Here is a 16,911-nt window from a genome sequence, read left to right as displayed (position 1 = left end):
ATGTAATACCATATATGACCCCTGTGGTGTCACAGGTTATAAAATCTTTAATTTTTACCTCCGCAAATTTATTAGTAATCACTCCTTGTTTTTTAGAGGTCAGTTTTTTGCAGGGGCCACACTTTCTGCACGGAAAAAAACCCCCTGGTAATTTCTCCGGATTTGGTGTAATACTACTTGAAGGTTTGGAAATAGAGGGGGCTATAAGATTGCCCAAATTTTGCGCCTTCCTGAAAATGAACCTAGGGTATATTGGTAAAGATTCCCCTATAACCTTGTCATTTCTCAGAATATTCCAATGTCTCCTGACAATTTTTTTAAAAATTACACTGTTAGAATTATATTGTGTAATTATGGGGGTATCTTCCATAAAAGCATTACCATTTTTTCTCTTCCGTTGTTCCAGTAGTTGGTCCCTTGGAATTTTTTCCACTAGTTTTTTTGTTTTTACTAAAGATATTGGATCATAACCCTTATTGGAGAACTTCTTCATCATTACCTCTGCCTCTCTATCAAAATCCTCCCTTTTCGAACAATTGCGATAAGCTCTAATTAGTTGACTTTTTGGAACATTTAGTAGCCAGCTAGGTAAATGGCAGCTATCAAGTGAAATAAAATTATTAGAATCTGTAGGCTTATGGTATAATCGTGAGCCAATAACATTGTTTTCTACAAAAATTTTTACATCTAAAAAATTAACTTCTTTTACACTCGTGGTCATAGAAAATTTTAAAAAATAAGAATTTTTATTTAGTGAATTAAAAAATTGTTCCAATAGCAAGGGACCACCAGACCATATAAAAACAATATCATCTATGAATCGATGCCATAGCACGAGGTTCGCTAAGTCAATACCCCCTACAAGAAAATGAATCCCGTTTACTGAATAAAGGTCTGAAGTATGCTCCCAGTGCTAAATTTGACAAATTTCAGGCTTTTGTGGGTGTAAAATTGTTCATGAGGAAACTAGCCCTGAAGAAACACTACATGAAAAAGAAAATTAGTAGCAATATAGATGACCCCATGAGTACTCCTGATCTATATATACACACTGACCTAAAGAAAAAATCTAACTTTAATCCAATACAGGAGTATTCAGAGGCATTTGAAGCTTTTCAAAATAATGTTATATACGAAATCAGAAAAGTCTCGGACAGGCGATGTAATAAATTTAAACACAATTTGTCACATAAGGAAAGAATAGCCATTAAGCAACTTCAGGAGAATAGGGAGATTACTATCAGACCAGCAGATAAAGGGGGCGGGATAGTAATACTAAATACGTCAGATTATGAGAAAGAAGCATTCCGGATTTTGGATGACAGACAAACCTATAAATTACTAACCCATGATCCTTCTAACGAGTATCTGGTAGAGATGCGGGAATTGATAAACAAGGGCTTTGAAAAGGGTATTTTAAATAGAAAAGAAATGGATTTTATTAATACACCTCATCCTAGAGTGCCGTACTTTTATTATTTACCTAAGGTGCACAAAAATATGAGTCAACCACCCGGGAGACCTATTATTTCTGCCATTGGGGGTTTAACATCAAATTTATCTAAATTTGTTGACTGTCACTTACAAAGACTGATACCTGATCTCCCGGCGTATCTCAAGGATAGCACCCATATTTTAGGTATTTTAAAGAATATACAATGGTGTGACCACTATATTCTGGGCACACTGGACATAACTTCCCTGTATACAGTCATTCAGCATAAAAAGGGATGTGAAGCAGTGGAACACTTCCTGAGGAGGGACGGTTCACTGCCGCTTGATCAAATTGAATATCTCCTTGAGTGTATAAATTTTATTTTAACCCATAATTTTTTTCGATATGGGATGAACTACTACTCCCAGCAGTGGGGTACAGCCATGGGCACGAGGTTCGCTCCCAGTTATGCAAATCTGTACGTTGGAAGATGGGAACAGGAAACCATCTATACCGACGGCAGACTATTAGCGAACCTCGTGCTATGGCATCGATTCATAGATGATATTGTTTTTATATGGTCTGGTGGTCCCTTGCTATTGGAACAATTTTTTAATTCACTAAATAAAAATTCTTATTTTTTAAAATTTTCTATGACCACGAGTGTAAAAGAAGTTAATTTTTTAGATGTAAAAATTTTTGTAGAAAACAATGTTATTGGCTCACGATTATACCATAAGCCTACAGATTCTAATAATTTTATTTCACTTGATAGCTGCCATTTACCTAGCTGGCTACTAAATGTTCCAAAAAGTCAACTAATTAGAGCTTATCGCAATTGTTCGAAAAGGGAGGATTTTGATAGAGAGGCAGAGGTAATGATGAAGAAGTTCTCCAATAAGGGTTATGATCCAATATCTTTAGTAAAAACAAAAAAACTAGTGGAAAAAATTCCAAGGGACCAACTACTGGAACAACGGAAGAGAAAAAATGGTAATGCTTTTATGGAAGATACCCCCATAATTACACAATATAATTCTAACAGTGTAATTTTTAAAAAAATTGTCAGGAGACATTGGAATATTCTGAGAAATGACAAGGTTATAGGGGAATCTTTACCAATATACCCTAGGTTCATTTTCAGGAAGGCGCAAAATTTGGGCAATCTTATAGCCCCCTCTATTTCCAAACCTTCAAGTAGTATTACACCAAATCTGGAGAAATTACCAGGGGGTTTTTTTCCGTGCAGAAAGTGTGGCCCCTGCAAAAAACTGACCTCTAAAAAACAAGGAGTGATTACTAATAAATTTGCGGAGGTAAAAATTAAAGATTTTATAACCTGTGACACCACAGGGGTCATATATGGTATTACATGCCCCTGTGGGAAACTGTACATAGGACGCACAAAACGCCCACTGCATGTCCGGTTAGCAGAACATCTGCGCAATATTGGAAACAGATTTATGGGTCACCCACTTTCACACCATTTTGCTAACCAGCATGGAGGCTCTATTAAAAATGTTAAAGTTACGGGCATTAGAGTGGTTAAAAAAAGCTGGCGAAAGGGGAACTTTATCCAACAAATGTCAAGAGAAGAAAGTAGACTGATTTTTGAAATGAATACACTTGTTCCTAATGGCTTAAACAGCGAGATTGAATTGTTTGCCTTTAACCAATGAATATGGAGGCTGGAGATTGTGGGTATATGAGTAATTATTTGATTCCTATAGACCATCTCTGAGGAAGGAATCCGGTGATTCCGAAACGCGTAAGACAGTTTTTTGGTCTTTTTTGCGCTCACTAGCCAGTCACGTGGTGCTCCGCGTGACCGTGGCGTCACGCGGGGTCCTGCACGTTTTGCTACCTTGCCGGCTTTTGAATTCTATTCGCGCGGTTATACTCGCTGGGTGTCGGCGGCGGTCACGCGGTTAGAAGGACGCTTGCTACCGGCCGGAGCAGCGTCCAATACCTGCATTCTCCAACTGAGCTTTAACGTTCTAAAGCCTACCACCGTCAGTATCACTACTGCTTGCAGCGTCACCTCTGCATCGGGACCCTGCTTGAGGAAGGAGTCTACTACTAGTTCCTAATTCATCCGAACGAAGGTATCGTTATATACATTTTGTGAACCAGTTCCACTGTGGACATTTCTTTGCAACGTATGAACGGTATTACCCCTGGTGTGAGAAGGGGAGAAGTGTCTTGTATGTGTCTATACACTGTGTGAGTTTATACACTGTTTGTTCAGTATTTATCCTGCTAGCGCAAATTACCTATTTTTATTAATTGACTTTTACTGTTGGACAAATTGGGTGGTTGTTGTCTATATTTGCAGCTGCAGGCCTTATCACGTAGGAACCAGCGCCTTTGTGCATATGTTTTTATGTTTTTAAAAAAGGTATTACCACCGCTCACAGAGGCAGCAGTGTTCACATATATTTTAAATTAGCTGAGCCATTTGTTTACAGCAAATTTACAGGTGTCTGCATATTATGGCCAGTTTATGGTCTGATAGGAAGGAAAGGATATATAATATCCAGAGATTTTTTAACTCCGAACAGTATGTACCTGTGGACAACCCCGATAAGGGGGAAATATCTCAGATTATTAAATCACTTAAAACCTTGGAACAATACTTGTTAAAAGAAATGAGAGATTTGTGGGAGATATCGACGCTGGAAAGATATCTAGCCTCTAACTGTATACCAAAGGGGCTAACGGTGTATAAATCCCTGACGGGCGATATTGGGGACTCAGAAACATTAGCTGAATGGGATGCTATGTTTAAGGATTTTTCTAAAAGACCTGTATCCTTCATAATTGAGAAGAGGAGGAGCGAACTACTGAGGATACGCAGAGAAATCACTAATCTATTTGAGGAGATTAAACCATATGAGCTCCATCCTGAAATCATACACCTCTCTGATAACATTAAAAAGAGGATACGTAATAAAGAAAAGGAAATAGTAGAGAAAAAACGTAGGAAATTTGGGAGGGACTCGGTTTTCACTACTAATAAAAACTCAATATCTATAACATCTAATTATGGGGATAGCCAAATAACCAGAGGCGATGTTGCACATCAGTATGAAGAACAACGCTCTCCTAAATCTTCAGGTCCACTGTTAACTCTAGATGAGATACAGGGAGAGGACACTTCCCTTCTTACATCGAGTGAAAGATTTTCTATTCACCTTACTTCCGATATGGAAAATCCTACCCACATGGAAATAGCTAACAATGGAGGCACCACTGCTATACAGGGGGCAGAATCACCAGCTATCTCCACACCACTACCCTCTATTAGTACCCATAACCGATTTACGGTTATAGAAAATATAGAAAATATTCCCTCTATGGGGAGTGATAAATATAAAGACAATCCTCCATTAGTTATTAGAAAGGACAAGGCTGGTCCGAGGGAACATAAAAAACAACAACTAAAAACAAAGCAGAGTCACCTTCCTTTTTTTCAGGTAGGCCAAAAAAGAAACGAAAAAGGGGGTGTAGGGGCGGGGAATCTACCAAAAAAAAGAACATACAACAATCCCCATTAAAGATAGATCAAGTAGTGGCCCCTGAACAAAAAATATTTAATCTAAGTCAATACCCCCTACAAGAAAATGAATCCCGTTTACTGAATAAAGGTCTGAAGTATGCTCCCAGTGCTAAATTTGACAAATTTCAGGCTTTTGTGGGTGTAAAATTGTTCATGAGGAAACGAGCCCTGAAGAAACACTACATGAAAAAGAAAATTAGTAGCAATATAGATGACCCCATGAGTACTCCTGATCTATATATACACACTGATCTAAAGAAAAAATCTAACTTTAATCCAATACAGGAGTATTCAGAGGCATTTGAAGCTTTTCAAAATAATGTTATATACGAAATCAGAAAAGTCTCGGACAGGCGATGTAATAAATTTAAACACAATTTGTCACATAAGGAAAGAATAGCCATTAAGCAACTTCAGGAGAATAGGGAGATTACTATCAGACCAGCAGATAAAGGGGGCGGGATAGTAATACTAAATACGTCAGATTATGAGAAAGAAGCATTCCGGATTTTGGATGACAGACAAACCTATAAATTACTAACCCATGATCCTTCTAACGAGTATCTGGTAGAGATGCGGGAATTGATAAACAAGGGCTTTGAAAAGGGTATTTTAAATAAAAAAGAAATGGATTTTATTAATACACCTCATCCTAGAGTGCCGTACTTTTATTATTTACCTAAGGTGCACAAAAATATGAGTCAACCACCCGGGAGACCTATTATTTCTGCCATTGGGGGTTTAACATCAAATTTATCTAAATTTGTTGACTGTCACTTACAAAGACTGATACCTGATCTCCCGGCGTATCTCAAGGATAGCACCCATATTTTAGGTATTTTAAAGAATATACAATGGTGTGACCACTATATTCTGGGCACACTGGACATAACTTCCCTGTATACAGTCATTCAGCATAAAAAGGGATGTGAAGCAGTGGAACACTTCCTGAGGAGGGACGGTTCACTGCCGCTTGATCAAATTGAATATCTCCTTGAGTGTATAAATTTTATTTTAACCCATAATTTTTTTCGATATGGGATGAACTACTACTCCCAGCAGTGGGGTACAGCCATGGGCACGAGGTTCGCTCCCAGTTATGCAAATCTGTACGTTGGAAGATGGGAACAGGAAACCATCTATCCCGACGGCAGACTATTAGCGAACCTCGTGCTATGGCATCGATTCATAGATGATATTGTTTTTATATGGTCTGGTGGTCCCTTGCTATTGGAACAATTTTTTAATTCACTAAATAAAAATTCTTATTTTTTAAAATTTTCTATGACCACGAGTGTAAAAGAAGTTAATTTTTTAGATGTAAAAATTTTTGTAGAAAACAATGTTATTGGCTCACGATTATACCATAAGCCTACAGATTCTAATAATTTTATTTCACTTGATAGCTGCCATTTACCTAGCTGGCTACTAAATGTTCCAAAAAGTCAACTAATTAGAGCTTATCGCAATTGTTCGAAAAGGGAGGATTTTGATAGAGAGGCAGAGGTAATGATGAAGAAGTTCTCCAATAAGGGTTATGATCCAATATCTTTAGTAAAAACAAAAAAACTAGTGGAAAAAATTCCAAGGGACCAACTACTGGAACAACGGAAGAGAAAAAATGGTAATGCTTTTATGGAAGATACCCCCATAATTACACAATATAATTCTAACAGTGTAATTTTTAAAAAAATTGTCAGGAGACATTGGAATATTCTGAGAAATGACAAGGTTATAGGGGAATCTTTACCAATATACCCTAGGTTCATTTTCAGGAAGGCGCAAAATTTGGGCAATCTTATAGCCCCCTCTATTTCCAAACCTTCAAGTAGTATTACACCAAATCCGGAGAAATTACCAGGGGGTTTTTTTCCGTGCAGAAAGTGTGGCCCCTGCAAAAAACTGACCTCTAAAAAACAAGGAGTGATTACTAATAAATTTGCGGAGGTAAAAATTAAAGATTTTATAACCTGTGACACCACAGGGGTCATATATGGTATTACATGCCCCTGTGGGAAACTGTACATAGGACGCACAAAACGCCCACTGCATGTCCGGTTAGCAGAACATCTGCGCAATATTGGAAACAGATTTATGGGTCACCCACTTTCACACCATTTTGCTAACCAGCATGGAGGCTCTATTAAAAATGTTAAAGTTACGGGCATTAGAGTGGTTAAAAAAAGCTGGCGAAAGGGGAACTTTATCCAACAAATGTCAAGAGAAGAAAGTAGACTGATTTTTGAAATGAATACACTTGTTCCTAATGGCTTAAACAGCGAGATTGAATTGTTTGCCTTTAACCAATGAATATGGAGGCTGGAGATTGTGGGTATATGAGTAATTATTTGATTCCTATAGACCATCTCTGAGGAAGGAATCCGGTGATTCCGAAACGCGTAAGACAGTTTTTTGGTCTTTTTTGCGCTCACTAGCCAGTCACGTGGTGCTCCGCGTGACCGTGGCGTCACGCGGGGTCCTGCACGTTTTGCTACCTTGCCGGCTTTTGAATTCTATTCGCGCGGTTATACTCGCTGGGTGTCGGCGGCGGTCACGCGGTTAGAAGGACGCTTGCTACCGGCCGGAGCAGCGTCCAATACCTGCATTCTCCAACTGAGCTTTAACGTTCTAAAGCCTACCACCGTCAGTATCACTACTGCTTGCAGCGTCACCTCTGCATCGGGACCCTGCTTGAGGAAGGAGTCTACTACTAGTTCCTAATTCATCCGAACGGAGGTATCGTTATATACATTTTGTGAACCAGTTCCACTGTGGACATTTCTTTGCAACGTATGAACGGTATTACCCCTGGTGTGAGAAGGGGAGAAGTGTCTTGTATGTGTCTATACACTGTGTGAGTTTATACACTGTTTGTTCAGTATTTATCCTGCTAGCGCAAATTGCCTATTTTTATAAAGTGTCTTATTTACCTGCCCAGAGATGGTAAGTGGTCTCAGGATGGCATGCAGTGTTCCACTCACACTAAATTTACAGAAATCCCATGCGCACTGTGTTGCTTCCATTTGATGCTGCGTATACTCCCCCACGGTGTGGTTTTACAAACCGCAGGATGTCAATTTCCACAATACATCTGTATTAGATGCAGTAAATCTGCATAGTTCAGTGAACACATGAGAATTCACCTGCGTGATTAGAGCATAGCAGTTTGGATGCATCGGAAATACGCTGTGTCCAAAGCGCTGCTACTTCCTGATCGTGGGAACATAGCTTAAAAGCTCATGTCAAAATCGCATTGCAATCGGATCACATTTGCATGTAAATCGGATTCTAGGTGGTAACAATCGCATTGTACCGGCAAGAAAATTGCATGACGCTTGCTCCACTTTTCTGGACTGTTTTTTTTTTCAGTAATGAGTATGAGCCTTTATGTCAAATTCGCTTTGTATCTCAGACACAATAGTCTTTTAAAGAGGTTGTCCACTACATTAACAATGGTGGCCTATCCTCAAGATTGAACATCAATGCCTGATCATGGGGGTGCGACATCCTGCATCCACGCCGATCAGCTGTTCCCACTGTTGGCAGAGCTGGGTGAATGTGCAGTTCCGGCCGCAGCCACTATTCCATTGATGGACGTGGGTGGATGTGCAGTTCCGGCCACGACCACTATTCCATTGATGGACGTGGGTGGATGTGCAGTTCCGGCCGCGACCACTATTCCATTGCTGGAGCTGGATGGATGTGCAGTTCCACCCACGACCCCTATTGTAGTGACGGAGCTGGGTGGATGTGCAGTTTCGGCTGCTGCCACTTTTCCATTGACGGAACTGGGTGGATGTGTAGTTCCGCCCATGGCTACTCTTCCATTGACGGAGCTGGGTGGATGTGCAGTTCCGCTCGCGGCCACTATTGTAGTGACAGAGCTGGGTGGATGTGCAGTTCTGCTCGCGGCCACTATTGTTGTGACTGAGCTGGGTGGATGTGCAGTTCCAGCCGCTGCCACTATTCTATTGACGGAGCTGGGTGGATATGCAGTTTCGCCCGCGGCCACTATTCCATTGATGGAGGTGGGTGGATGTGCAGTTCCGCTCGCAGCCACTATTGTATTGACGGAGCTGGGTGGATGTGCAGTTCCGCTCGCGGCCACTATTGTAGTGACGGAGCTAGGTGGATGTGCAGTTCCGCTCGCGGCCACTATTCCATTGACGGAGCTGGGTGGAAATGCAGTTTCGCCCGCGGCCACTATTCCATTGATGGAGGTGGGTGGATGTGCAGTTCCGGCCGCGGCCAGTATTTTATTGACGGAGCTGGGTGGATGTGCAGTTCCAGCCGCTGCCACTATTCCATTGATGGAGCTGGGTGGATGTGCAGTTCTGCCCGCGGCCACTATTTCATTGACAGAGGTGGGTGGATGTGCAGTTCTGGCCGCTGCCACTAGTCCATTGACGGAGCTGGGTGGATGTGCAAATCCGGCCGTGGCCCCTATTTCATTGAAGGAGCTGGGTGGACGTGCATTTCTGGCCGCCGACAACACCAGGAACAGCTGATAGGACAGGGTGTCAGCTGATGCACCCCCATAGATCAGGCATTGATGACCAATCTTGAAAAAGGCCACAATATGGCCGAAACGTTGTATTTTGTACTGGCAGAATAAATTTTTGATACAATTTTTCACCCAGACCGGATGCTGTTCCTCTTCCTTATTTGGACTATTGTTCATTTGGGTCCATGAACCTTTGAACTGGCATCCACCCCTCCGTTGTGCTGTCAGCTGCTCTTTGCTGTCAATCTTGAGGATAGTCCGTCAATGTTAAAGTAGTGGACAACCTCTTTAAATCTGTGCAAAGTGAAGCCAGTAAACTAAATTACAGAATTAAGTTATCCTAATGTGGAGATCTTTCTTCTATTTTGTCTTACAGGATTGATGACATTCAGCTGTGTAAGGAAATCATGAGCCTGAAACAAGAACTGCAGAGCTTGGTGGATGTGCCGGGTAATTGCTCCAATTTGCCATAAAATCTAAATGTGTAGAACCAATTTTAATTGGTTAGTTAAAGCAAACAGCTGCTTCTTCCATAATAACGAGCCGAAGTTTGGTGTAATGACGGGAAAGTGACTCAGAGTTCTGATAACCTGATTAAAGGGAAATATACATTACACATATTAGCGGCATGTTTTGCAATTAAAAATATGCTTTCTGCTTCTTGCATGATATCTGAGGATTTATTGATTTTACAGATCTTTTTATTTGTAAATTGCTAAGTTACAGAAAAGGAAAAGTAGAAAATAACAAATATTAACTCATAGCAGCATTGCAGAGCTTTTTCCAAACTTGAAAGCTATCCCCTACCCAAAGGAAAGGGGTAACCTACAGATTGCTGGGGCCCGACTGCAGGAACCCCCCGGGCCAGGCCCAGTCGAGTCTCGTCTGAATGGAGCAGAGGTTGACTATGGGCACATCTGCTCCTTTCATTCTTTAAGTGACAACTAGGCAAGTAAGACCACCCACTGGACACCTAAGCAGATGGAAGGTTACAATTTTTGTTTTAGTCTTGTCTTCTGCTTTTACACTACAATTTTAAAGAGTTTAAAACCTCTTATGTGCGCGAAGACCTAAACTTTCTTCTTTTATATGTTTGGTGGCAATGTGTCAGCGAGCAGTAATCTGCCATCCGTAGAGAATCCCTGCTCCTGACAGTGACTGCTGTAAATTCCTTAGGATTACCGAGAACATCTTCTGGAAAATGACTGCACTAAAAGTGTAATGGAAGCAGGACAATGGAGCCAGAGGCAAATCCCATCCCACACATTCCCAATGCTTCTCTCGAAATCCAGCCGAGGAACGAGACCCGCATGTCGTGACTTTGCTTCATGTAGAAACTCAATGTAATTGTGCATGTAGCAAAAGTTCATGAAGCAGGGAACAGTAATAGCCTGGAGACAGTTCTGTGAACCTCCACCGATTACCTAATGATGGAACTTTATAGCTCCGTTCAATGTGCCTTCAATCCAGGGAGAAAACCTTCATCTGAAATAGAAAGTACTGTACATAGAATAGTAATATGATATATTATATAATAGTTAGAGGAAAGCACCGCTGATAAAATCATTCATTTCACAAATCCCCGATCTGTGTTACAGAGAAGGAAAAAACGAACGTGCAGAAGAAAAGAGAAGATGAGTTGATCCAGAAGATTCAGAAGTTGGTACAGAAAAGGGATTTCCTTGTAGATGATGCGGAGGTTGAACGGTTAAGGTGAGTGTCAAGCTGCTCATAAGGAACAAGAATTATACAGACTATCGGGAATTGTGTAATGCTCACTAGTCCCTGAAGAGGCGCTGCAGGGAAACTGAACCTTTATTGCTGGATTCTGCCAAAGACCACAGCTCATCACTGAAGCAGTTCATACTGCCATCTGCTTGATGTCAGGGGACCTTTCTAATAAAACGAGTTAGTCCAAAGTGTGTCTGTATTATATATAAAAGCTCACCAAATGTTTTTAGCGTTAATTGCTTATCTGGAAGCTGCATAATAGGTATTATGAAACAAAGAGTAACATAGCATATCAACAGTTAGCAAGGCCAAAAAAATAAATTTGTCCATCCAGTTCAGCCTATATTCCGTCAGAATAAATCCCCAGATCTACGTCCTTCTAAAGAACTTAATAACTGTAAGATACAATATTGATACGCTCCAGGAAGACATCCAGGCCTCTCTTGAACCCCTCGACTGAGTTCACCATCACCACCTCCTCAGGCAAGGAATTCCAGATTCTCACTGCCCTAACAGTAAAGCATCCTCTTCTATGTTGGTGGAAAAACCTTCTCTCCTTCAGACGCAGAGAATGCCCCCTTGTGACTGTCACCTTCCTTGGTATAAACAGATCCTCGGAGAGATATTTGTATTATCCCTTTATATACTTATACATGGTTATTAGATCGCCCCACAGTCGTCTTTTTTCTAGACTAAGTAATCCTAATTTTGCTAATCTCTCTGGGTATTGTAGTTCCCCCATCCCCTTTATTAATTTTGTTGCCCTCATTTGTACTCGCTCTAGTTCCATTATATCCTTCCTGAGCACCGGTGCCCAAAACTGTACACAGTACTCCACGTGCAATCTAAACACAGATTTGTACAGAAGCAGTATAATGCTCTCATCATGTGTATCCAGACCTCTTTTAATGCACCCCATGATCCTGTTTGCCTTGGGGGCTAATAACCAAATTGCCCAAAGGGGGGGGGAACCCTTATCTTAGAGATTGTTAATAAAACTTTACTTTTATTATATTCATTTAATATTTATAGAAACTCGTCCTAACTATTAAAGTCACAGATGTCAATTACAGGCCTCTCATCTTTTTAAGTAGGAGAGCTTGCACAATTGGTGGCTGACTATATAATTTTTTTCCCCACTGTATACTGCTCTGTTATTTGCTAAAGCCCTAATGACAAATAAACCTACTACTAATCTACCAGTGCAAACATTAGTTCATTAACATAGTTTTGAAGGCTGAAGGAAGACCTTATGTCCATCTAGTTCAGCCTATTTTTAGTGCAGCTGTTCTGCATTGTTGATCCTGGGGAAGGCAAAAAACTCACAGAGTAGAAGCCAATTTTCTCCATAGGGAAAAAAATTCCTTCCCCTAAGCTGGGTCAACCATCTACCTATAATATTATGTTATTCGTAACCTTCTCTACTGTTACTCACAAGAAAAGCATCCATTCCTTTCTTAAATTCATTCAGTGAGTTAGCCATCACCACTTCCTCAGGAAGAGAATTCCAGAGCCTCACTGCTCTTACCGTGAAGAACCCTCTTCTATGCTGGTGCAGAAATTGTCTTTCCTCCAAACGAAGAGAATGCCCCCTTGTTCTTGTCACAGTCCTTGGTACAAACAGTTCCTTGGAGAGATCTCTGTATTGCCCTCTGATATACTTGTACATATATATTAGGTCTCCCCTAAGTCTTCTATTTTCTAGAGTAAATAGACCTAATTTTGATAACCTTTCTGGGTATTGTAGTGAACCAACTCCATTTATCATTTTAGTAGCCCGCCTTTGAACCTTTTCAAGTTCAGTAATGTCTTTCTTGAGCACCGGCGTCCAAAATTGCACACAATACTCCAAGTATGGTCTGACGAGTGATTTCTACAGAGGGAGAATTATGTTTTCATCTCGTGTCCCCAGACCTCTTCTAATGCATCCCATGACCCTATTTGCTTTGGTGGCAGCTGCCTGACACTGGGCACTCCAATTTAGCTTCTTATTGACTAAATGCCCCGTCACACATAGCGATCTCGCTAGTGAGATCGCTGCTGAGTCACAAGTTTTGTGACACAACAGCGATCTCACCAGCGAGATCGCTGTGTGTGACAGTGATCAGCGACCGGCCCCCCTGATTGCTCTGGGAAACCTCTGGACTTTTCTTTGGTCGCTGGTCTCCTGCTGGTGAAGCTGCCTGTGACAGCTCACCAGTGATCACATAGCGACTTACCAGCGATCCTGACACATTGATATCGTTGTCGGGATCGTTGGTGAGTCGCTATGTGTGACTCCAGCTTAAGATGCCTAAGTCCTTTTCCATGTCTGATTTCCCCAGCAGTTTCCCATATAGTAAGTAATTATAGCATTTGTTTCTCCTTCCCATGTGCATAACCTTACACTTATCTGTGTTAAACCTCATTTGCCATTTTTCAACCCAATTCTCCAATTTACTCAAATCTGTCTGTAGTTGCAAACTGTCCTCCTTTGTGTTAACTACCTTACATAGTTTTGTATCATCTGCAGATACTGATATTTTACTGTGTAAGCCATCCACTAGATCATTAATAAATACATTAAATAGTAGGGGGCCCAATACAGAACCCTGTGGTACCCCACTAGTAACCCTGGACCAATCTGAGTATGCACCATTAATAACCACTCTTTGTTTTCTATCACTCAGCCAGCTACCTACCCATCTACACACATTTTCCCCTAGCCCAAGCTTTCTCATCTTACTTACCAATCTTTTGTGTGGGACAGTGTCAAATGCTTTAGAGAAGTCGAGATAAATGACATCCAATGATTCTCCTTGGTCCATTTGAGAGCTTCCATCCTCATAGAAGCTGATCAGGTTAGTTTGACAGGAGCGATCCTTCATAAATCCATGTTGATATGGAGTTAAGCATTTATTAACATTGAGATATTCCATAATGGTATCCCTTAGAAACCCTTCAAAAATTTTACCCACAACCGCTGTTAAGCTTACCGGCATATAGTTTCCAGGTTCCCTTTCACACCCCTTTTTGAATATTGGTACCACATTTGCTTGCCGCCAATCAAAAGGAACAGACCCTGTTTCTATAGAGTCTTTAAATATAAGGAATAGAGGCCTGTCTATCACATTACTTAACTCCCTTAATACCCGAGGGTGAATGCCATCAGGGCCTGGTGATTTGTAAATTTTAATCTTACTAAGGCGGTTCTGCACTTCTTCCTGGGTTAGGCAGGTAATACTTAATGGGGAGTTTACATTATCACTCTGCATTTCCCCTGGCAAATCCTTTTCCTGTGTGAACACTGTTGAGAAAAAAGTATTTAAAACATTTGCTTTTCCCACATCGCTCTCTATGATTTCACCCTCATTGTTCTGTAAAGGGCCGACACCATCAATTTTAATCATTTTATTGTTTATATAATTAAAAAAAAATGGGGTTTGTTTTACTTTCCTTAGCAATGAGTCTCTCAGTTTCCACTTTTGCTAAATGTATTTGTTTTTTTACACATTTTATTTTTTTCTCTATAACTTTTTAATGCTTCTTCATTGCCTTCTTGTTTTAGCTTCCTAAATGCCTTGCTCTTGTTATTTATTGCCCTTTTTACATCCTTATTTAGCCACATTGGTGTTCTCCTGTTCCTAGCCCTTTTATTTCTGTACGGTATGGCTAGCTCGCAGTGGGTGTGTAAAACTGATTTAAATATTTCCCATTTATTTTCTGTGCTCCTATTTTTGAGGACATTGTCCCAATCAATTCGGCGAAGGTCCTCTCTAAGCTGATCAAACTTTGCTTTCCTGAAATTCAGCGTTTTCGCAACCCCCTTCCAGGGCACCTTACTGAAGGACAAGTGGAATTGTATTATATTGTGGTCACTGTTTCCTAGGTGCCCATCGACTCGTACGTCTGTTATTCTATCTGGCCTGTTGCTTAAAATTAAGTCCAGAAGGGCTGTCCCTCTAGTTGGGCCCTGCACAAGTTGTGACAGATAATTATCCTTGGTCACTGACAGAAATTGGTTTCCTTTCTGAGATACGCAGGTTTCAGTTTCCCAGTCTATGTCGGGGTAGTTGAAGTCCCCCATAATAATCACCTCATTGTGATTTGCTGCTTTGTCTATTTGTTTCAATAATACATTTTCAGTGGTTTCTGTTATATTTGGTGGCTTATAACAAACCCCTATGAGGATTTTATTACTTTTCTCTCCTTGTATCTCCACCCACAGAGACTCCACCTCTTCATTTCCCTCACGTATATCTTCTCTTATTGTGGGCTTTAAAGTGGACTTTATATATAGACAGACTCCACCCCCTTTCCTTTTTTTACGATCCCTCCTAAACAAATCATATCCTTGCAAGTTAGCCGCCCAGTCATAGCTGTCGTCTAACCATGTCTCAGTTATTCCTACTATGTCGTATTTTTCCTCATACATTACCAACTCCAGATCTTCATTCTTATTGGTCAGGCTCCTTGCGTTGGTCAGCATGCAGGAAAGAAGTTTTGCTTCCTTTTTCTTAGCTTCCTTCTGAGTACCCCGTCTTGGGTCCTCTTTACCACATCTAGTATCCTTGATTAGTTTGTCCTTCTGCTGCATGTTCTTGTCTGCTGTTTTTCCTCCCATCCCCTCTTCTTCTAGCCCTCCTGATGAGTGTGGCATTCGGGATATCTGACTGTATCAGGACTAGAGTCCATGATCTGATACTAAATATATAGTATTGAGGTAAGTATACAGCCACATTAACTGTTAAAATATATAGCTCATGGTCTCCCCTACATATGTCATCTACCCGGCTTCATCAGGGGATTGAGGCTATATTTCTATAGATATTAATTTAATATAATAATAGTTTTATTAACACTCGCTAAGATAGGGTTTATGCCCCTTTTGGCATTTCGGTTATTAGAATGTATTCACTCCTATAGAGGTTGCTTAATACAATTGGTAGTTTATTGTAGGAGCAACACAGGTGGATGGCATGAAATCACGCTCCAAAACATCAGTGACACAAACATTCCTAAGTGTGTAGGGCATCTACTGGTTGTTACTCCTCCCTAGGTGGCCATTACTATTGCATGATTTATGTCACGCTCACGCCTTGGCTGAATGGCGGGAGCCGGGGGGTGGTGGCCCCACTGTGCCACAAACGAGGCTGCCCTGGAAGGGGCGTGACTATGGCAGCTACCTCGGTCTTCGCTGGAGCCTCTGATGGTGAGGTCAGGCTTGTGCGGCAGGTAGCTGCCAGGTGCCACTCCAGGGTGGTGTCTGGCTGTGGCTGCTGATCCCACTCGGTAACAGGACACCTGGACAGGTGTGAGTGACAAGCAGGCTGAGACACAGGGCAAGCGGACACGGCTGGGACACAGGGCAAGCGGGCACGGCTTGATACACTGGCAGGCGGGCACGGCTTGGAGACACAGGGCAGGCGGGCACGGCTTGGAGACACAGGACAGGCGGGCACGGCTTGGAGACACAGGACAGGCGGGCACGGCTTGGAGACACAGGACAGGCGGGCACGGCTTGGAGACACAGGACAGGCGGGCACGGCTTGGAGACACAGGACAGGCGGGCACGGCTTGGAGACACAGGACAGGCGGGCACGGCTTGGAGACACAGGACAGGCGGGCACGGCTTGGAGACACAGGACAGGCGGGCGTGGTATGAGAAGGGACAGGTAAGGACCTGTTCACACAGCAGGTGTA

General features: G+C 41.6%; 1 protein-coding gene across 1 annotated transcript in view; it reads left to right on the top strand.

The window, feature by feature from the left end:
• The window catches only part of BMERB1 (bMERB domain containing 1), a 293,835-nt gene that overhangs the window by 267,935 nt on the left and 8,989 nt on the right, over nucleotides 1-16,911 (top strand). The window contains exons 3-4 of the mRNA XM_073542924.1: nucleotides 9,875-9,948; nucleotides 11,097-11,211. Of these exons, the coding sequence (XP_073399025.1) occupies nucleotides 9,875-9,948; nucleotides 11,097-11,211 (189 nt within the window). The remainder of the gene's footprint in view (nucleotides 1-9,874; nucleotides 9,949-11,096; nucleotides 11,212-16,911) is intronic.

Source organism: Dendrobates tinctorius, unplaced genomic scaffold (assembly GCF_039654945.1).
Source record: "Dendrobates tinctorius isolate UK_male_01 unplaced genomic scaffold, ASM3965494v1 ptg000129l, whole genome shotgun sequence".
Lineage (NCBI taxonomy): Eukaryota > Metazoa > Chordata > Amphibia > Anura > Dendrobatidae > Dendrobates > Dendrobates tinctorius.
This window is presented reverse-complemented; position numbering and strand designations above follow the sequence as displayed.